This window comes from Semicossyphus pulcher, unplaced genomic scaffold (assembly GCF_022749685.1).
Source record: "Semicossyphus pulcher isolate SPU_LCO1_2020_fin unplaced genomic scaffold, fSemPul1.0.p SCAF_3, whole genome shotgun sequence".
Taxonomy (NCBI): domain Eukaryota; kingdom Metazoa; phylum Chordata; class Actinopteri; order Labriformes; family Labridae; genus Semicossyphus; species Semicossyphus pulcher.
In genome coordinates this window covers 110,932-134,385 of record NW_027211704.1, presented here as the reverse complement: position 1 = coordinate 134,385, position 23,454 = coordinate 110,932, and the positions used below count along the sequence as shown (strand labels likewise).

At 40.2% G+C, this 23,454-nt stretch overlaps 1 protein-coding gene across 1 annotated transcript; it reads left to right on the top strand.

Annotated features, from left to right (window-relative positions):
- Window positions 1–1,917: 1,917 nt before the first annotated feature.
- LOC138605605 (dual specificity calcium/calmodulin-dependent 3',5'-cyclic nucleotide phosphodiesterase 1B-like) lies at window positions 1,918–23,454 on the top strand. The gene is made up of 15 exons (XM_069677973.1): window positions 1,918–1,988; window positions 5,078–5,149; window positions 6,977–7,090; window positions 9,156–9,338; window positions 9,773–9,839; window positions 9,978–10,094; window positions 10,373–10,513; window positions 12,409–12,509; window positions 15,733–15,858; window positions 17,974–18,075; window positions 18,183–18,303; window positions 20,461–20,542; window positions 20,932–21,049; window positions 21,850–21,986; window positions 22,514–23,454. The coding sequence occupies exons 1-15, from the start codon at window positions 1,918–1,920 to the stop codon at window positions 22,609–22,611; spliced, it is 1,650 nt and encodes a 549-aa protein (XP_069534074.1). The 3' UTR covers window positions 22,612–23,454.

Below are 23,454 nucleotides of genomic sequence, written 5' to 3'. Positions count from 1 at the left end.
TTCTGTTTGCTTTGTTTTGGTCGATATTCAACAAGTGTTGCTCTTCTATTTCCAGCCTGTCCTCCAACCCACCCACCCTCCTGTCCCTCCTCCTCCTCCTCCTCCCTTTATGTGAGTCTTGTCCTCCTCATTTTTCATGTACAATTTGAATGATGCACTCCAGCTTTGCAGAAGCAAAAGTGCTTGTCTCTAATTTTAGACGCCTCTTTAGTGATTTTATTTTACAACCAGCAGTGTCCTTCTCTTCTCTTTCCTCTGTCTCCTCCCTTATCAGCCTTTTCTGCAGCTGCATCCATTTGGTTGCCACACTGGAGATGTGCAGTGTGCTTGTGTGTGTGTGTGTGTGTGTGTGTGTGTGTGTGTGTGCAGGTTGTATTTGGGGCTTTAGCTTCTGAGGCCAAGGGACCTGGTCCTTTCATAAGAGCACAGGAGGTTCAATTCCCACTACAGGCAACGCATCCATGAACACATGGATGCAGACAGGCAGACCTTAAAAGAGAACAATCACTTAATGCAAAATGTCAAGAAAGGGTTAAAGTTCCTCAAAACACAATGAGCCTAAGTGAGATATTTAAGTGCATAATGGGCCCATGAGGGAGGAAAGAATAGAATTACGGCCAATAACGAAAAAGACTGTAAAAATAAAATAAAAACATCATTTTTGCTTCATGTATTATTTCTGTTGTGTGCACAGGGAGCAGTCAGATATCAGTGGGGAGGTTTGCTCATTTTTATTTCATCAGGCCTCCATTAAGCACCAACAGACTCGAGAGCCGCCCCCACTTTTCTTAAAGCTTCTTCTACTGTTAGAGGTTTTATAACCACTCGCTTTTATAACCCTCTGCTTTAGAGGCGAGTGGTTTCCTCATCTCTATTTAGAATTTATAACAGTATATAAACATAAAATGAATTGTTTATGATGAACTATGATAGTTGTCGTAAGCAGTTATAAGTGTTTATACTTCCCCTTAACTCCAGCCTAAAGTAGAGGCTGCTGCATAAACAGATAAGAAGTAGTGAAACAAATACTGCACATTAATAGACACTTAAAATTGGTTTTAAGTCATTTTTTTATCTTGGACTTTATTTTGTTTATCAAAATAATTTTACAATTTATGTCCTGCATTTTATTTTAATCTTTATTTTTCCCTATTTTTAATAATATTATTATCAATTGGGTTTTTCTTTCCATCAAAATATTATGACTCTATCCTGTTTTTAGTATTAATTAGTATTAATTCTGTTTTTCTGTCTGTGTATGTATATATATATATATATATATATATATATATATAAACGGTAATAAACAAATTATTTTCAATATTATTATTAAAATCTCCTTATATCTGCTTATAACCAAGTCAAACCCTTAATAAAATGTCTACATACTGTGTTGCTTATCAATGCTCAAAATCAAGTCCTTATATGGGCCTACAGCTACATAACAATGTATAATAAACCATAAATGAAATGTTTACATACTGTTCTGCTGATCATATTCATAGTGATGGTATCATACAGTATGTATCCAGTGTGTATGTGTAAGACTTTGCCTGCACATGAAGTGTTCCTCAGAGCATCCTGTCCCGAGACACTGAGGACAGTTAATGGTGGAAACTCTAGTCCTGATATAAAGACTCTCTGCTGATTGTGTTGGTGACACGGAGCCCCTCCTGCTGACACTGTGGATTACACACACACCTACACACACGCACATACTGCAAATTACAGTATACAGAGAAAGGGAGTACATGTATCTGAGTGTAAACACAGAGCAGATTTACATAGAGCTCTATGTACACACATTCAAACAGAAGACAATTCACACATGCTGGATTTATCGTAACACACAGGGGCTAGTTCTGTGTGGCTCACGCTCACACACATGGTGTTCAGCAGTGTTCAGTGCCAGAGGTCATGACACCAACCTGCAGGATACACAGAGCAGCTGATCTCAGTCCTGTGACACGGAGGACCACACTGGAGCGGTAAGGCTGCCTTTCTCTCTTTATTTGTCTTACTCTACACCTCAAATTACTTCCAACATAAAACAGTCATCATTTGTGTAAATCTGCTGGTTGGACAGTTTCAGTAACACTCTCAGGTTGTTTTGGGCCTGATGCAGAACATGCAGAACATGCAGGGTACATTTGGTTACAGTTGAGTATTATCTTGAAAAGCAGTCTGCTCTGTGAGGCTATTGTTAAACGCTAATGTTGTGATGCTAATAGTCTTACAATGACAATGAAAGGCTACCAGGTAAAATGTTAGTATGCTCACATTTGCTAATTAACAAAAAACACAGAGTATAACTTACGCTGCAGTAGTTTTCAGGCGTTTCATCATAAACAAAACGGACAAAAACTTTTGATTCAGCTGGATAAAAGATAAGGGATAATTGACTCAGAGGGAACATGAATATCTGTGTTAAATTTTACTGCAATCATTCAGTAGTTGTGTCGACATTCTCCAAGAAAACAAAAGGGTGGCAATAAAGGACGAGTCAGTGGGTGTAAGTGAGATATATTTTGTAGGGACCATAAATGTCTACAGACTTTCATGGCCTCTATCCTGTAGTGGTGGAGATCCGAGTCTCTGCAGCCAACTAACTGACAGACAGACATTCATGTCCCCAGAGCAACAACAATGTCCTTATTCTGTCACTGGTGTCCAGGGACTGTTTCTTTGGTAGGATACATGGATGGATGGATGGATGGCTGGATGGATGGATGTACTGTATGAATAGATGGATTTTCTAAGCTTAATCCAAAAGGCAACTGGACTTTATCGAAGTTCTAGAAGACGTTTCACCTCTCATCCAAAAGGCTTCTTCAGTTCTAAATGACTGGTGATGGAGCTACAAATATCAGGCTGTGTAGGTCCTTAGTATGCTAATAGATGTTAGCATTATTAGCTTAAAATATAAGCCTCTGTAGGTCATTATTAAGCTAATAGATGTAAGCATTATTAGCTAGAAATAAAAGCCTCTGTAGGTCATTAGTATGCTAATAGATGTTAGCATTATTAGATAGAAATATAAGCCTCTGTAGGTCATTAGTATGCTAATAGATGTTAGCATTATTAGATAGAAATATAAGCATCTGTAGGTCATTAGTATGCTAATAGATGTTAGCATTATTAGCTAGAAATATAAGCCTCTGTAGGTCATTGGTATGCTAATAGATGTTAGCATTATTAGCTAGAAATATAAGCCTCTGCAGGTCATTGGTATGCTAATAGATGTGTAATCAGGGTGAGTCGTTAGCCTGAGCTGTGAACCCCGTATCACTGAGTCGTTAGTACCCTCTGGTGTTGATGGGTCGTTCTCAGCTGTTTGGGCAGAGAGTTCAACACTGCATTGTAAGTGGGTGATTCGGTTTCTCAGGCTGGTTTTTCCATCCCCTAACAGAGGTTAAGAGGCGTAATAGAGTAAATGGATGGATGGATTGGTAGATGGCTAGATAGCTAGATGGATAGTGCACACAGCATATTTTCATTGCTGTGAGAATAACAAACATAATGCCATACTTGTATGGCTGAGTCCCACAGTGACACAACATGCTGTTCAGAAATGGTATGCACCAACTCTTTAATAAGCACAGACTAATAGATTAGGTTCAAGCTTCATCCCAGGGACCATTTTTGGACCTGTGAACCTTTGACCATTGTTTTCGGTCAGAAACCCTTTGACTCGGCTGAGAGTGACTGGATTACACAGAAATGATCACTCTCCATGCCCCCCAGCACCCCGAGGCTCTTGGACATTGAGTTCCCATGCAGAGACACATAACATTAAGATTTGATTTATGGCCACAGTGTCGGTTTCTCTCTCAGAAGTGAGGGGATTGTGGGTACTAACTGGCTCAGGCCTCTGAGTGGACAGAGAGAGATCAGAGGATGTGTGTTTGTCTGTCATCATCAAAGAGACTGAGGAAGACGACACAATAAAGGAGAAGTAGTTTAGAATTTCTAAGCTGCACTCGATTAATTACTCTTCTGTAGTCATATTTAATCAACATGATGGTATTAAACTTAGTGTGAGTGAGGTAGTTCTAGGCCTTGGTTCTCTGTTTCCTTGACATGAAGCACAGCTCAAAGTCACACAGGAAGACAGAGAACCATATGTCGTAAAAGTTACTGCTCTTCATTTCTGCAATACGTGGTGCCATGTCAAAGAGCATGGGAGCAGAGAGAGCCAGTCTGACCCAGCAGCCAGAGCGGGACGGGCGAGGAGGGAGGCGGACAGCAGGCAGGGGCTTTCCCAAGCCACGTTGTCGCACCGCTCTCACAATACTCTCTAAATAAAGACGAGAAATGGATTTAGGATGTTTAGTGAAGACTTTCATTGTCTGGTGTGATCATGTAGGTTGTTTTTTTTTTATTCTCACTGGACAGAAAACGGTAGATTTTTGATCTGATATGCTCTCTTTACTGCTCAGAAAACTCTCACTCTCTCCTGTTGCAGTGTGAGTTTTGTGGAAAATCTTCTGTTACAAAATATCAATCAAAAAAGAGTTTAAGCCTTTTTTTAATGTAAAAGTGCCATTTTTTGGCCTCATATATTTTCTATATGGAGAAGAGCAGTGAACGTATCATGCTGTTGTGGGTGGCTTTCGAGGACAGGCTTTGTTTGTGTGTGTTGGTCGGGGTGACTCCGGAGGTTTCACTCAAAGACTCTCTGTGTCGTTCCCTAATTTGCGGCTGCGGTGGAAAATTCTCATTTGGGATTCGAGCGCACACGGCTTGAAAGCATCGCAGTCAACACTTCATCAGTGAGTGAGGTCAACTCACTCACACTTCACACAACGGCTGTACACATACACACAAACACTTACTCACTCACACACACACAGTCACACACACATACTGACACAGTTTGGGCCTGCCCAGCCAATCAGAGTGAAGTGGAGTAGGTCCCCCCAGAAGTGGGTGGGAGAGCTGTTGAAACACAAGTCTGTCTCAGGACACACAAAGTTTGCGTTGGTGGTTTGGAGACTTTTCTGCTTGCTACTTCCCTGTTTGAATTTTCTTTTTTTATCCCGTTATTGTTTTTTTATTGAACTCTGGGGTGCATTAGGGCGCAGCTTGAGTGTGGAATGGCTGAACTGGTGCGAATCCGTAAGAAACGGCTGCAGATCCCCATCTCTAGGTAAGAGAGGGTTATGATCAATACAGATGATTTTATAGTTAGTTACCTACATGTCCAGCCTCTTTGTGACTGCAACAGATCTGGATAACTCTTGCTAAAGCTTTAAAGTTTGGTGCAGCAAGTCTGTCTGTAGTTTTCTTGTTTTGCAGCAGAGGAAATATGTGAGTAAAGATTCAGCCTGCAGAGGTAAGAGATAACAGAGCAGCGCTCAGTGGCTTTTATGACACATTTTATATCTGCAGACCTCTGCACATCTGCAGATCACTGCAAAGCGAACAATAAGAAGTTACCTTTAAAAGTATCCTTTCATGATGATTTTAAAGCTTTATCAAGATTTACTCTGACTAAAGTTAGCAGCTTGAGAGCAAACACTTGCCACTCTGAGCTTTCATCTGATGCATGCTTTTGCTGTGAGGGGAAAATGTGCTGCAGAGGTGATAGGTCATGTGGTTTTGTTTTGGTTTACACCTTGATGTATTAGTGTCTGCAGGTTTCAAAGTGCTAAGCTTTGTTGAATGTTTCAGGGTTATTTTTTCACAACTGTATGGAGCCATGTATGTTGATATTTAATGTGACTTTTATGGTGATATGAGATGTGATGTGTTTCAGGTTTTCATTTACATCTTTTTTTATCAAAGTTATCAAAAAGCCACAAGCACACAAATGTGTGTTTAAATTTGTGCTGACAGAGCTGATACCAAACAACCTCCTCTCCACTGATACGCATCTCCTTATGTGCGATACATTTCCTGTCACGTCCCATCAGAAGCTCTTCTGCTGCGAACAGTTGAAACAAAAAGACGTGTTATCACGACAGATTAGTTGAGATTGAAAGTGAGCGATGGCATTCAGATGCTATTTTTATGACTGGACAGCTTTTGAAAGGCCTTGCCAGCGTGATAAACACTTGAAAGCTGTGAGCGTCTCCTCCCCAGGAGCTGGCTCCACAGCCTGGCCTGTGACTGAACACAGTCAGTCAACATGTGTGCAGCTCCACCAAGTGTTTCTCAGAAACGATCTGTGGCGTGATTGTGTTATCAACTCGGATAAATCTCCCTTGAAATGGCCTCAGAGGGAATAAAATCCAATCAGAGCAGATCCCACTTGTGTTATGTGTTATTCTCTGAAAGCTTTTGGGTTTACCCTGAGATGAGATTACATTAACACACAGCAGGTGGCTCACACTGGAGGTTACATGTGCTTTTTATTACGCTGCAGGAGATTGATGCGTTCCCGCCTGTTCCCTCTAGACATCAGATTAAAAGTTCTGAAATAAAGAATGAGACAAGATCAGGATGCAGCCAACAGTTAAAAGCATCATTTTCATGAAGCTGGCTTTGACAGAATGCAGGTTACGTAAGAGTTTAACCATGGGAAGCTCTCCTCTTATGGAAAATTTGGTGCTAACGGTGCCCTTTTTGCCACTGGCTTACTCTGAGCAGCTCGGCATTAAAATCACTTCCAAATGAACTCTTTCCTTTCAGGAGGATTTCTCAACCTTGTTTCTGACCCTGTTTCAGTCATTCAGAACAATGCAGTCAAGTGCTGTCACTTTATAGAGCTGTGCTTAGAAAGCTTGCATCATCCAAGTCCCAATCACGCCCAAAATGACCTTTCCGTCTGGAGCCATAACTTTAACTGCTGCACTCAGAGTGATTTAAGGTAAAACCTTCATAACAAAATGCTTTAACCTCCAACCACCTCCAAACAGCTGTTGTCTCCTCTCTGTGATGGTTCTTTGAAAGTACTGAAACTGTTTCATCCCTCTAAGTGACACTTTAGTTTTGTTGTGATCACGTCCAAACCGATGATTGTGTTTCCTTCCAGGCTGAGGAGCATGCTGAAGCTGCTGGAGGAGAAAGATGTCGACTTTGAAGAAATCAAAAAGAATCTGGATTTCACAGCGTCGCTACTGGAGGCGATTTACCTCGATGGAACAAGGTAGAACAGACAACAACAAAAGCTCACATGTGAACTCTTTCTGTTGAGCAAAACTTTATGCAAGCTCTATTTGAACAGTTCATGCTTTAAAAATGCTTCGCCTGGAAAAACAAGAAAGATTGTGATTAAAAAACCTTTGGAGCTGATATCTGTTCACTTTATGCAAGAAGTGTGAAATCTTTACAGGGCCAGCACATACCAGAAACCTCTACTTACACCCACATTCACAGCCACAGGCCTGTGGGAGGAAAATAGAGGAAGGAGAAAAAAAAACATGAATGGAGTTGTGAAAATGACGCATAAAGAAAATGTATTTTTTTCTGGAAAATAAAAGTAATTATTGGCTATTTTGCTCTACCTGCATGGGGCCCTTTAATCAAACACTACAGGTGCTATTATTACAGCGATAATCAGTTGTCAGAATGCCAATTAAGAGTAATAACGTGCAGACACAGCCACTGTTACTTTTAAGTGTTTTGGTGTTAAGCTTATTATTCTTATTAGTTGTATAATCCATCCATCATCTGTACAGCTTATCCTGTTCAGGGTCGCAGGAGCCTATCCCAGCTGTCATTGGGCGAGAGGCGGGGTTACACCTGGACAGGTCACCTGTCAATCACACGGCTGGCACATAGAGACAGACAACCTTTCACTCTCACATTCACACCTACAATTTAGAGTCACCAATGAATTGAGCATGTGTTTGAACTGTGGGAAGAAGCCGGAGTACCCGGAGGGAACCCACGCAAGCACGAGGAGAACATGCAAACCTTCTAGCTGTCAGGCGAGAGTGCTAACCAAGACATGCCCACAGATGCTAACCACTGCCCCACCTTGTCTTTGAAACGCTTCCTTGTTTGGTGGATAAGCTTCCACCTCTATAGCTTAAGAGGTAACAGTAAACTGTAAATATCTGAGTATTTGAGGTAATGTTGGTTTCAGGTTAACACAGTTGAAGCGCCACATCTGGTGGTGCAGTTGGGCAGATAAGTCAGAACAGAGGATCTTTGCCTGCCTTTGGTCCTTGCTGCTCACATTACTCTGACTTTATCTGGGAAGACGTCTGCACACTGCTGCATTATTCTGGTAAAAAGACGAATCTAAAAAGGTGGGTACACAAAGTGCATACACTCTACTTGCCACATACACTATGATCATTTTAACGCTTTAGCATTGTGTGGCTGTTTTAGTGATGCCAGAAGATGAGTACACGCAACATATGACCTTCTCCATTTCCTGCATTAGCTTTGATTCCTGATGCTATGGTAAATGGACTGTACTTATATAGCGCTTTTCTAGTCTGTGTGACCACTCAAAGCTGCTTTTACACTACATGTCACATTCACCCATTCACACACACATTCACACACTGATGGCAGAGGCTGCTACGTAAAGTGCCCAACTGTCAATCAGATATCACATTCATACCTGTTGGCTATGCCAATTTGGGGTTCAGTGTGTTACCAAGGACACTTCGACATGTAGCCTGAGGGAGCTGGGGATCGAACCTCCGTCCTTCCGATTGAAAGACGACCGACTCTACCACTGAGCCACAGCCGCCCCACAGATGGTCTGTTCTTGCTCTTTCCTCGGGGATTACACTGCAATTTTTTTTATTTACACAAGTTGTTGTTTATTATAAACATTATGCCCGAAACACATCGATGTTTAAGATACTCAAAACAATCCATTTGGACTCTGCGTCTCACTTTGAGCCTAGATTATGCACAGTCTAACCATCAGATTTTTACATGCAAATTGTCAATAACTTGACACCTGTCTTTCTGAATGTTGGGTACAGCTGCTACCTGGTGAGCTTGCTTAGCTTCTAGTATTTACCGCGTCCTTGTCCTAAAGAGAGAGTCGACTTTAAGCTTGCTGTTTGGCTTACCATGCTTCAATGGTGGGTGTTATGTTTTGCAGACAGTAAATGTAGTGCACACGTTAACAGGGTCTAATTTTGGACAAAGTGCCTGATCCGAGATTGCTTCAATCCAGAATTCGTTTACTGGGTTTTTATATTGAACATCTAACAATCACTGTGTGTGTTTGTTGTCTCTCTCAGGCAGTGTTTGGAGTCTGAGGACGACCTTCAGCAGCTGCAGTCAGATGGGGTGCCGTCAGAGGTCACTGATTGGCTGGCGTCCACCTTCACTCAGAGAGTCAGGCGGCCTGCGCGGCGCTCAGACGAGAAGCCAAAGTTCCGCAGCATCGTGCACGCTGTGCAGGCTGGGATATTTGTGGAGAGGTAGTTTAAGCCATGTTTATTTTATCGTTATTTCAGCATTATAATGTCGTGATCTTTTGGAACATTACTATAACAGTGTTTAAGACTTGGCTCTGAGAACACAGCAGCTGCAGAGTGGACAACAAGCAGTAATACAGATAAATGTTTGACTTAACAATAAAAAAAGGAAACAATCATCTCATAGTGTAACCTTCCCATTATAAATGACTGACTTGCACCTCTGTACTATAACTCATACAGTGTTATACAGCCTCAGAAAACACCAACAGCTGAACTGGAACTTGAAACATTAGCCTCCTTGTCTTTTAAAACATCCTTCCAAAGGGGACGGGGACTTTGGAGGATTTATATAAACAGCTCCTAAGACCAGTTGGCTGCACAGTGTCAACATGTGAACTTTAACTGAACTCAACATAAACATTGCATTATTCCAGGATGTTCAAGAGGGCCTACACGGCCGCCATGCCAGACCAACCTGCGCTGGTCGTAAACTGCCTGAGGGTAAGCCTCCACCCATCGTAAATCTCACCGTGCGTCGTGTGTGTGTGTGCAATAAATCAGACATCACAATAAGGATGGTTTACACACCACAAGTACACATCAATAACAGAGCAGTCACTCTCCTCTCCCTCTCCTCAGGATGTCGACCGCTGGAGCTTTGACGTGTTTGCTCTGAACACAGCCAGCTCGGATCACGTGCTACGAACTCTGTGCTTTGAGCTGATCACCAGATACGGACTTAACAGCCGCTTTAAGGTCTTTTATCTCTGGAGTCATTGTATAGATCTCTTTCATTATTATATGTTATTATAGAAAAATAAGAATGTCAGGGCCTTGGATAAAACAATTCTTGCCCTCATAGAGCCTATTTTTGTGGGAAGTGTGGGCTGTAATCAGATATAATCAGGCATGTGTGCAAATCACATCCTAACCCCAGAATAATGACGACATTCGGGCTGTTTTACTTCTGATTTTATACACAAACTTTGTGAACCTTTGAATTTTTCAACCAAACTTTAATATGCACTTTTCAGATCCCCATCTCGTGCCTGACAGAGTTCCTGTCGGCTCTGGAGAGAGGATACTGCAAACACAACAACCCATACCACAGCCACGTCCATGCTGCTGATGTCACTCAGACGCTGCACTGCCTGCTGCTGCGCTCCGGACTCGTGGTACAGGGCGCTCACTTACTTTTTGGTCAAGTGTTTATTCTTGTATTTAAAGTAAAAGGCTGGTGTTTTTCTGTATTGCCCTCATTGACAACAAGTACAATGAAGAGACCAAAACAATGTGTTTAGCTTCCTGAGAAGTATTCTTTGGGCCATGAAACAGCTTCAGAAATCCTTAAATTGGTTAGGTCTGTCTGACAATTTCTGTAACTTTCTGAAACTGATAATCAAATGTGTTGTCCATTTTAAAAGGAGGCTCATCTTTTTCCTAAAACAGCAGGCTACTGATGTTTTTAGCAAACTCAGCATCATTCCTGTGGGGTCTATTTTCAGCTTCAGTTTTATATACTTATGGTTTACTAAACTACAACGCAGTAAAGATCATGTCACCTAGTGCAACATTGTAAGTCATTGGGCCTCATTCACTAATGAAAGAAATGTTCTTACTCTCCGCAAAAAATAAGTACTTGCGCAAAATCACTGTTGGATTTATGACACGTGCGTACCGGCCAGTTTTGTTCTCACCACCGTGCGTATGTTAGTAAATCAGAACCATTCTAAATTGACAGGCGCGTGTCCGCGATCTGCAATCAGCAAACTGCCACGCCTCTATTTCTCCATATAAGGACATCTGTTTGGTGCCGCAGGAAGAGAGCGGTGTTACAGAGAAGCTGAAAGAACGTGAAAGATGGCCTCAAAAGGAAAATTTCACATCAGCAGAAATAGAAACAATTGTAACAAAAGTGTTACATTTCAATATGAACATTTTCATATGGTCTACTCTATTGTAAACTTAATAAACTAACTCAACTGCTATAATTGAAGATTTAATTATATGACAATAAATTATGAGGATGACACGGCATTTACGTTTGGTCCATACATTAGTAAATTAAATTATTGTTGATTATTAAAGGCTTTTTTTTTCAATAAATGAAGTTTTAATATAGTATGCATTTAGTTAAAGGGTGTGTGTTAACATTTCCGAGGACATTTCTTTCATCATTTGTGCGTACGCATGGTCTGAGGGAGTTCTACACTTGTTCGCAGAGTACGAAGAAATTTAGGTAAGAACAAATTGATGAATCCAAGATTTGTGCGTCAAACGTGCGTACGCACAGTTCAAGCACAGATTTGTGCCTACGCACTGTTCGTAAATGAGGCCCATCCAATTTGCTAACATTCTATTTGGGGCGGCTGTAGCTCAGTGGTAGAGTCAGTCGTCTTTCAATAGGAAGGTTGAAAGGTGGGTCGATACCCAGCTCCCTCAGTTTACATGAGTTGGGCTCTTTTCATAGCAGCCTCTGCCATCCGTGTGTGAAAGGGTGAATGTGACATGTAGTGTAAAAGTGCTTAGAGTGGTTGCAACACTACAAAATTACAAAAATTAAATGTATTTATTTAGTCCATTTTACCATTGTAATATATTAACCACATTATAAATTTTACCAGCCAACCTAATGTCAGCATGTTAGATTGTTATTTATGGTATAGTTGTTTAACCTGTTAGCATCCAGACATTAGCATTCATGACCTCACTGAGTGTCTAGCCTCTAGCCTTAATGTTGTTTTTCTGGACAACAGTGGAAGTCAATGACAACTACAGATTAGATGTAGAAGGCTTTGATTATGAAGAACTTCGTAGGATGAGTTCATATGGTTTAGGTCTGTCGCAGATACTTTACATTTAAGTTATTCAATCTCTTTTCACACATAGAGGAATATTTCACTGGTTTGACCTTAAGATGACCTTAAGATGATGAGAGTAGCCCACGGGGTGTTGTTTATTCCACACAAAACTGACATTAACTGATCTAAAGGATCTCTCTAAAGGACAAAGAAATCCCCTGCAACATGTAAAGCATGTTTTCTTTTTTTTGTCTCTTGTGTGGATGAAGCACTGGCTGACTGAGCTGGAGGTGATGGCGTCATTATTCGCTGCAGCCATCCACGACTACGAACACACGGGAACCACAAACAACTTTCACATCCACACAAAGTAAGCCTTTCTTTAACCATGTCTTATAATATATAACTATATATACTCAGCATCCTGTTATGAAATCGTAAAATAGCAAGAGATGTCAGAGAATGTAGAAATAGTAGGCAGTGTCTCTCGCAGGCCTTTGTGCAGTTTACGGAGGCAGTGGGAGAGAGGTAGAGCGCTCTAAAGCAAACAAGTCTTCATGGAAGGAACACAGTATTTTTAGATGTCCATTTTTCCACACAGGAGGGCTGAAGAACGCAGTCTCCTGGCACCCATCATCATCCTGATCAGGCTTTTATTTTGGAAAAATACTTGTCCACAATGAAAGAACATGTTTTAGTAACAGAAAATAAACAGTGTCTATCTTAAAGTCATACGCTGACCAAAGTACATCAGAGTGTCAAACACTCAACTACCACAGGTTTGAAATACTTCTGCTCTTTGTTTCTTACCTCGTAAAGAACAGTGGCTCTAATCCTCTTCAATTCATACTGGATACATTTGATTTATACGTTTTTAGATTAAAAGATAGACATCAATAGAAACCTCTCAGCCCTGCAGGAGAATGCAACTTCACCTGTATGCCCCTAAAACAACCTTTCACAAAAATACTGACTGAAGAAGTGGCGTCATTTTGCAGCATTTGAGGTTTGTCCATAAAAAGAAATAAAATAAAAATCGTAAGATAAACTGTCCATCAGTGTACAAAAGTTAAAAGCATTTGTTTTAGTGGTTTTATGCTTGTTTCGAAACTGTTGTACTTCATTATTTGGTACTTTAGTTTCCAATCATTTCCTAAAATTGCACCGATAAGTGACTTCAAATTCAGATTCACTTTAATTATTTGGTGCCAAATGTAAGATAAATTAGACGGTGTTCAGTTAGTTCAGTGTTCAATAATTACAGCTAAAGCATAACCCTAACCCTAATCCAGCAGCGACAACTCCACTGGTTGATAAAATAAATTAACTATAGAAGTCTATGAGAAATGACTCTACTTCTCATTTTATTCATTATCTCAGTAAAGATTTCCCTAAAGCAGGGGTCTCAAACTCAAGGCCTGCGATACCATTATATCTGGCCAGCAAGATAATATCATGTCTATCATAACTGGCCCACCGGTAAACAGCACGCACACCGCTGATAATATGAATCCCAGAATGCACTGCAACGGCAGGTGCGCCAATCAAGACCTGCATGCACCGGCCGTGTGAGTTTCTGTCATTTCTGTACGACGTAATGAAGCATCTCGTACAGCACCGTGTGATCACCGACGTGAGCTGTGCCTGTGGGAGACTCAGATGCAACAAGGAAACTTGGGTCACTTTTCATGTATTCAAACAATGACGAACCAGGTCTCTCTGCTGTGTTCCCAACTGTGCGTTTTGCTGATAAACTGAGTTCACATGGCAATTTCCCGACTTCGGAGCTCAAAATTATAAATTTGAACTGCTCAGTAATCCGTTTGCAGTTGACGTGGAAAGAGCACCTGTAAACATCCAAATGGAGCCAGTAGAACTCCGAAACGATGCCCCAAGCTCCGCCTACAATCTGCTCAAATGCTCTGCATGTGCGGATGCACATACCTGTGTAAGCAACTGATGCACACCTTCACTCCATCCTGAGAGTGTCCACAGCTCAGAACCTGACCACAAACATAAATGAACCTGCAACCAAGAAAAGCCAAGCACCTGGCTCCGGCAAATCAGAGCAGAGTGCACTTCAACATATGTCTCCTTTTTTCACTTTTCCCTGTAATCACAGGTAGACTGCTTATGGGTGAAATTTGTCTAGTCTAGTCTACTTCAATAAAGCATCACTGTTATTTAGTCAATTATTGTCTCATATTGACTCAAATCAATAGGGCAGTGGTTCTCAACTGGTGGGTCTGGACCCAAAAGTGGGTCGCGTAGCTGTTTTCAGGGGGTCACGGATGTGTGCTTGAAAAAAAAAAGTTGGTTCAAAAAGTCTATGCTGCACTTTTATTTTGAAGGACATTGGTTTCCTGCTATGTGCGTGCAGTAGTAGCTTATTCACACTCCATGTAGCCACTGATTGGGTAATCACAGCTACGGCCGGACAGTTGTTGCATTTATGTTGCACTTTGAGTTTATTCCGTTAATGCTGCTAATTGAAGGATTTGTAGAGGGAATATTTTCCTCTTATGCACTGCAGGTCATTTTGCTTGACTACTGTACTGTTCATACTACTATGTTAAACTGCACCATTCAGAAATTTGGGTCACAATTAGTCATTAATGAGGTGGTGGTGGGTCATGAGGCCAGACCAGTAATGAACCACTGCTTTAGGGCATGGGTACCTCAACTGAGTAATCCCAAATCAAGTTGCTATCTAACTAACCCTTGTGCATCATTGACGACGACTGGTCTTAGGAGTCCTCAGAGGACCAAAATGTCCTCTAGTGATGCACAAGGGCTAATATCCTATTGCCAAAGCAGAAATATACTGGAAAGACCCTATAAAAGCCTCCCATAAGATCTCACACTTAATAAAGTATCACAAGTATAGATTTAAGTCCACTTTAATTAGCTCAGTCATTCGTTCCCATTGACCCCTCCCTCAGGGATATGCATGATAGTACAGAATTTACATCATTTTAGCCAAATAAACGTATTCTTACCAGGACCCCCTCAAAGGAAAGATTTAAGAAACTTTAGATCTTTTAAGGAAAGTGTTTCTTTCTTCTTTTTAGTGAACCACCACATTGTGTAATTATAAACCTTTGTAAACATCTTGACTTAAAGCTGACAGTGGTCAGTGTGACGATGTGAAACTACAAAGATTTTAGAGCCCCTAAATGACCACTTTTACCCACTACACTATTTTATCTTTGAGGACATTTTTATTTTATGTTTGGTTTAACTGTGATGAGCAAACTGAAGCTTCAAAATGATCACTAACAGGAAAACTTTCAACAGTGTGCTTTGTTACTTCTGTTATTTCAACTGTCTAATAAAGGAGATTATTCAAATGAGTGTCCACAGGATGCCTGATGAAGGGACCAGTTGATTAAATCGAGCTTCACTGAGTTAATAAGAAACATGCTGCAAGTTTTTATATCACAATTTCTGTTTTAAAGTCTTCATCACAGACATACAGAGATATGCTTTCATCACTCCCTGGGGACTTTTTTAACCCGATCTCACCTCCATCCACTACAAATGTATGAACTACACCTGTGTGCATTCTCACTCTTCCTGTTTCTGTCTTTTAGGTCAGAGTTTGCTCTGATCTACAACGATCGCTCGGTTCAGGAGAGTCATCACCTCAGTGCAGCCTTTCGCCTCCTGCAGGACGACCAGATGAACATCTTCATGAACTTGACCAGAGAGGAATGGATGTAAGTATCTCAAATTGTGCTGCTTATTGTTCTTTCAGTTATAGAGTTTTATGTCCAGGAGCTGTCCATTTAGAGAAAATGGTTACATATATAAAAAGAGGCTTTATATGATCATAGTTCAATCAAATGTCTTGAGAATTGGCTCTACATTCAGGGAGAACACATTAGTCTTACAGTGAATACATTGAACATTGTGACATTGAGATAACCGCATTAAAAAAGAATTGTGCATCTTGCCATTCTCGGCTTCTGAGGTTTGTTAACCTTGTTCCTGTTGATAGTCAAATGAAGTGAAGCTGACAGGAAGCCAGAAACTCAACTATGAAGAGTGATGGTCATAAAGGTTTTTGTATAAACATTTATACAGGATAATACATTAAATGTTTACATGTGATTTTGTACTTTGTATTACTGATAAAACCACTGCAGAGAATGAAATCCATTAAAGAAAGGGCAGACTTACTGAATGAAGCCAATAGTTGTCGATGCTTTTTGAACAAATGACTCAACAGGATCGTTTTCTGAGAAAACCCAAAGTGCTTTCCGCCTACATGACTACGTGACTGACTGCAATGAGTTCTCAACTGGTCTCTTCTTATTCTGAGAATTCACTCTGTGAAATATAAATAGATTTGAAAGGTTTGAAAAGCAAAAACCTTTAAGGTTTGTACACCAAGAAATTAAACCATCATTTTCTGGAGTGAGCTCAATGGAAGATATTTGACAAAGTTAACCAGGTAGTATTCTGCATGTATATCACTCTGTCAAGAAAACCTGTGAAAAGACAAAACCCAACAATGAACTAATCCCACTATTATCTCTGTGGCCAAATGCTTATTACGCTTATTCCTCTGTGCTGAAGCGCTGCATCGTTAAAAACTCAGACAGTATAAATGAGCCTCAGAAATGTTTTCTTTACTTTTCTGCTAAAAACTACATTTCCCATGTCCCCTCAGTGCCATTAATGGGTGCACTGTAGTTTATTTTGAATAAATGCCACATGCACACTGTCCTCCTGCCATTTTTTTTTATAATAAAAGTATTGATTTGAGACATGTAATAAAGGTGTATAACTTTGGTAGGGCTTTGAAATGGCTTGGGAAGTATCAGGAAGTTGGAAGGAGATGTTGGTTTTTACAGGCAACAATAAGAAAAATAAAGCACAATATTATTTTGCTACAGCATCACTGTTGGAAACAAAAATGGCCGTCTTGGATGCACAAGGTAGATAAAATATAGAAGTATTGTTGCCTTTTGTAATAGACAAAAAACATGATGAAGTGGCTTCTTTTGTGCCCTTCCAGTGAAGAACAAAGGATGCGGTGCTTTAAAACAGATTAAACGGGAGCTTAGAGGTTGAGTGGCTACATTCAAAATGGCTAACAGTGAAATATTGACAGATGGGAACAGAGGAGGATTAATATCCCATGAGAGCAATTATCTGTCCAGCTTGAATCGTCCTTAATTGAGATTTAAGTCCTGACTGCCTGCAAAGCTCCTCCACCTGCCACCTGCTGACCCTGACCTTTGACCTCTGAAGATATAATTTCTCCTTTAGGAATCAATAATGGATCAGGTTACTATAGCTGTTCAGTGACTCATTCACTGAAGGACCATACATGCTTCCTGTGATTACAGTGACTAACACTCAGAGATGTTGTCAGAGAGCTACACTTATAATATAGATAAGATACACTATGATTGATATTTACTGAAATGTTAAACTAAATTTACATCAGCCCACGTTGTCTCTGTTTTATATTCTTCTGAGTGTAAACAATCCACTTGTTCACTGTAGCTCGATGTGTTACGGGACATCATCAAGCTGTTTTCTATATTCATGGAGGCTGAAGCTTCAGATATCACAGATGCAGAGTGTGACTGTGAGATTCATGGGAGAGCTCTGCAGATATCGACAAAGATAAACACCAGCAGCATACTGTAATGGGCTTTTATTCGCAGTCAGTGTTACCATGGGAACTAGAAAATCCATCAGGAAATCTGAAAGGTTACAACCTCATTGACTCTTCCCGCCTGTCGTTTTAACTCCATACTCTTCACTCCCATGATCAGAGGCTGGTTAGTAAAGAGTGTGTGTCTTCTTTGTGTTCACAGGGAGCTCAGATCACTTGTCATAGACATGGTGTTGTCCACAGACATGTCCTCCCACCTACTCCAAGTCAAAGCCATGAAGTCCTGTCTGCAGCAGCAAGAACGGTAACGCTAATGCTGCTGTTGAAGCTGCTTAATAAAATGAATGCTCAGAGCAGATCCAGCTGACTCTGCATTTATAGACATCTCTGAGATGGTGTTTTCTCCGACAGGATTGACAAGCCCAAAGCTCTGTCTCTGCTGCTGCACACGGCTGACATCAGCCATCCATCCAAACCCTGGACTCTGCACTCTCGCTGGACCAAAGCGCTGATGGAGGAGTTCTTCAGGCAGGTAGGAACTCTAAAAGACCTTAACTCACAATGTGACAGCTTGTCTTTTCCTGTCTTCTCTTTTCTCCTCAAAGTTCAAGCATTAGTATTATTGCACTTGGATGTATTGGTGGCATCAGGCTGTCTGAGTGGCAGGGATGTAAAACACAAATGCACCAACATGCAGAAACATGCAGCTTTTATCTAGATTGGATTAAACTATTAACTATTTAACCATTTCGGGGCATATAGCTGCTACCTTATTTTCTAGTATGTTCTATAAAGCTTTCCATTGTGTTTTCTCCACTAGACAGACACCCTGGAGGGCACTACATCATGTTTAATCTACCTGTCTACCTTGAGTCTATCTCTTTCTTTAGGGGCACTTTTGCTTTGATCTTTGGGGACATTATGGGTACAGTGCTTGGATTATTGTTCAGTGATTCGATCAAAAATAACAGAAAGAAGGCAAGAACATTGAAATATAATAATGCATATTAGCGTGTCACGGATAATTCTTGTGAGTTGGATGAAAACATTGCTATCGTTCTCGTATCTGGATGATAAATGTGTAGCCGAAGCCAGCAGACGGTTAGCCTAGCAACTGGCCTGGCTGCTCCTAGTGTTACGAAATCTCCCTACCAGCATATAAGAAATACTTTTGGCACATAACCACATGTAAAACAGCTTGGAATTTTTTATTCCTTATTTCATTTTTTTTGTGTGGTGCAAACTCTTTGTAAAGTCTTACTGTGGGTTTGTATCTCATGTTTACTAATGGAGCTGTAGATCATCTGTTCTCTGCACTTCTTTCATGTCCTACCTTCTTTCCTTATCTGACGCGTTTGATCTGCTTTTATCTCTGTATGAATGATGAGTCAAAAGGTTGGACATCTAATAACAACTCGGCAGTTTGTAAATGACTCATCAGTGTCTGAGAGGAGAGCGGGAAACCTTCAAAGAGGGTTATTTCGTCAGAGGAAACGAAAATGACATAAATAAGAATTCAGGTATGAAGCAGAGACAGTCAGAGAGAGAAACTGTCTTTCAAACATTAATGAATATTGGTAGATATAGCCACACTACATTGTACAACTTCCAGTTTAATACAAGAGTTAAGTCTGGAAGGAAAAACTGCGAAGAGAACAATTTCAATTTGTTGAAATGATGATGTTGCCTTTCAAAACTTACAAACGTCATGACAAATTTAGCCTATTGATTCATTCTGGACTTTTGGACGTGATAAACGTCACAAAATAATTCAATCAAAAAGGGGTAGAAGAGTGTGAAGGTGTAAAAGTAAGATCATTTTGTATCAATCAGGATACGTTTTCATTCTTAGCCTTGAAAAACAAATTTTCCAACCCGATCTCCAACTAAAGGTTAAAATATACGAAAGATGATTGAGTTGAGTTTGTTAGCAAGTGGAGAGTAGCAGAAACAAACGTACTTTGACTGATTGGATTTCCAGTGAATGCAACACAGTCATTTGAAGGTAAATATGTTGCAAAATACAAGAGCCCGTAGACTTGATGTGAGAACTTGTAAATAAAAATCTGAGCTTGTATGTTTAAATTTTCACTTACAAATGATTATAAATGATCATAAATGATTATAAATGATTGTAAATGATCATAAATGATTATATATGATTATAAATTATTCACACACATGTGAGCTGAATTTGAAGTCACGGAAAAAAAAAACGGATGAGAGCTTGTAGAAAATGTGAACTTGCTTATCATAACTTATGATCATTTACAATCATTTATAATCATTTATTATCATGTATGATCATCTACAATCATTTACAATCATCTATAATCATTTATAATCATTTATAGTGAAAATTTGCAACATAATTACTTTCACTGTGGAGGCTACAGTATGCCGTCTTCCTTTTTAGCTCTACATTCACTCGAGTAAGAAATAGAACAGAGCAGGTGTTGAGCGGCCCTACTGTCTCTGAAAATCAGATGTGAGAAACCTCTCTCCCTGAACAGCCTCTTTAATGTTCCCTTTGTTCCTCAAAAACACAGAAAGCACTTGTATGACGCTCTTTGAACACTCTGAAAGTCTCAGGTGGTGAGTGTTGGAGTCAACCTTTGAAAAGTTATATTCAGCTGCAGTGTGGGACTCCCTTTAAGATATCTTCTCTCTGTCTTTCTCTATTTGTGAGGGTGATAGAGAGGCGGAGCTCGGCCTGCCCTTCTCTCCTCTGTGTGATCGAAACAGCACCCTGGTAGCCGAGTCCCAGATCGGTACGTCTCACAAAACACTATAAAACCAGTTGCTTCCTCTCACTCCTCTTCACACTGATGTACTAAAAAGAGTTCTAGTTTCCATCCACACTTCTGTTTAGTGAATTCATGAAACTGCAATGAAGGAACTGTTATACAGATGTTCCTCCATAAACACATGAATCTTTCTCTTTGTTTCCTGCACCCAACACGACAGTCAGTGACATGCTTTATGCTCATTTGTTTACCAGTCAGTTTTACAAAATACAGAATAAACCTTAGACAATACCAATTCAGTCTCTCGGTATCTTTTAGTTTCTTAAGCGGTCTAATCAATCCCATTTTTACGGCTCACTAACATTCAGAATGTAATACATGCAACGCTAATATGGAATTGTTTGTTTCTGCAGGTTTCATAGACTTCATAGTGTATCCGACGTTCTCTCTGTTGACGGACATGGCTGAAAAGATTGTTATTCCTTTGGTTGAGGAGAACCCAGGTCCTCCAGACCCCTGCAACAGACACAGGTAACACACGGACTGTAGTTCACTATACATTCGGTTGGCTATTTTTAAGCCTGGCATCACCAGACCAATCTGCTGCTACTGCTACAGCTAGGTAGCTAGTTCCAACATCCAATTCATATGGCTTATATTTAGACTACTAGACTGTACAGACGTTTAGCAAGATAGCTGGTGTAAATCGTTCCTCATTGGTGGCAGCAATCTTGGTTGTTTCAAAAAGGCCTCATTGGTGCTTAAACATGCCCTAAAATTAGACATGGTTGAGACTGACATGACATGAATCATACAGGAAGGGGACCTCTTTAATTATCAGAGCAAATAAAACATCGAAGAAGATTTGTCTGGTTGTCAGGCTAGACTATTTAAGCTTTAAGACTGAAAATCATGGTTATATTAGGAGAGCTGGATAAAACACCGCCACAAAGCTATGCTACCAATTTGTCCAGTGGCAACGTGTGGTATAGCAATAGATTCCTTACTGTCCCCTTAAAAGTTTTGTCTCCATAGACCATCAATATTAGATAATCGTCTGTCAAGCTAGCTGTATTTCCCCATGCTGCTAGACTTCATGCTAAGCTAGCTAAATCGGCAGCTAGCTTTAGCTTCTTATTCAACATGCAGACTTAAAAGTGGCATCAATCTTTTCATCTCTCAGCAAGACAGCAAATCTGCATAATTTGTCAAAGTATCCAACTATATTTAAAGAGAGTTTTTATGAAGAGACATATACAACTTAAAGAAGTCAGAAGAACAAAGGGAGAATAAACCAGTATTGCTTTGACAGCCCTGTTATTTCTCCGCAGTAATCTGTGGAAGGAGAGCTCCCGCGGTCTGCAGTGGAGTCTTGCTCATCTCACCGCTGAGCTGGTGAGTTTCCGCTCCACTTGGACTCGACACACTGAAGACAATAAGCTCAAATGGAAGGAGAGTGGCTCTAATGGTGAGACATATATTAATTCATTCACTCGTGTTATGAACGTACTGTACTGTACTTAATCACCATGTGCTGATATTCTACAACATGCGCTTCATCTGGTAGCAGCAAGGTCTGGTAGCTCTGAACTTTTCTGGTAGATGAGATGCAGACAAGTGAATTTCCATTTGGGGATCAATAAAGTTATTGTTATTGTTTTTGTTATTGTATGCACTGTGTAAACCAAATTTAGAAATATTAGAAGCTATATACTTACTTTTCTTCTGTTATCTATTGGGACAATTCAGAATGAAAATGATCCCAACGTTTGAAAACCTCCAGTGACCCAGAATAAAAGATTATTTTTGTTGCTGTGTGATCTGGCAGAGACAAAGCTACGTTAGCTTAAAAAAGTGGCTCAGTGTCCCTGATTGGATTTGTTATCTACCTTCATGTTTACAGTGATGTCACGAGGAGATGAACAGATACAGATGTTTTTATTTCAGCAACAACATTTTCCTACACCTCTTCCAATCTCTCTCTATCTCCTCCAGGATTTTCAGACCCGAATGTGACAAAAGAGCCGAGGTCCAGACAAGAGGAGCCGTCAGAAAAATGCCTGCAGGACCCCAAAACAGACACAAACCAGTAGACAGGACTTCATATATGACAAGTGTTTTTTTTCAAAGAATATTTACAAAGGTTAACTGACGTTAATGTTGGGTCACCACAAAGCCTTCTTATATACATTGATTGATCAGAGGCCTTAGAGAATGACTGGTCAGAGGAGATGCAGGAGGAGGGAGAGTGGTTTATTAAGCATCATCTTCCCATGGCAAGATGCAGAATATGCACAGAAACGTCCTCATGTCTTATTTTCAGTGTAGTATACAATGATATTTAAATGCACAGTGTACATGCTGGACATGTTATACAGTATAGTGCATGTTGTTATTAATTTAATTTGCCACCTAACACTTGTAGGGAACCTTTTACCTTTAATAGTTTGAGCTGTAACACAAACCATTTAACCAGGCAATAAAAGCTGACATGATGTCAGTATTATTATGGGATATGGTGCCTGGCTTGTTTTTGATCAAAACATTAAAAGGATTTTACTGCAATTACAAAAGAATGTATCCTGGAGGTGACATTGCATATTTACTGTATGAATTTCCAGTTGAAGTCTGCATAATAAGTTGCCACATACTGAACAAACAAATAACCACAAAATGCAAGTAAATGTCTCACTGCATGAATCGTAGTGCATCATTTACATGTTAAGGGGGGAACTAAAGTGATATATTCAACCTTTTTATGATATATAATGAGTTTAAAAACAACCTGCAGCATTTTCTTTTTAGTTTATGTTTGACTAAAACAACTATAATACCCTTGGATCTATTATGTAGCATCTAACAGAGCATTGTTATTAGAATACAAACAGTAGTTACGTCACATCTTCTTTGAGCAAATTTGAGGCCTCCTGATAAAG

Coding starts and splice junctions, on each gene's coding strand:
- LOC138605605 (XM_069677973.1), top strand. CDS start 1,918: ATGACACCAACCTGCAGGATACACAGAGCAGCTGATCTCAGTCCTGTG. Junction 9,339..9,772: donor GCTGGGATATTTGTGGAGAG/GTAGTTTAAGCC, acceptor GCATTATTCCAG/GATGTTCAAGAGGGCCTACA. Junction 20,543..20,931: donor GGTAGCCGAGTCCCAGATCG/GTACGTCTCACA, acceptor TTGTTTCTGCAG/GTTTCATAGACTTCATAGTG.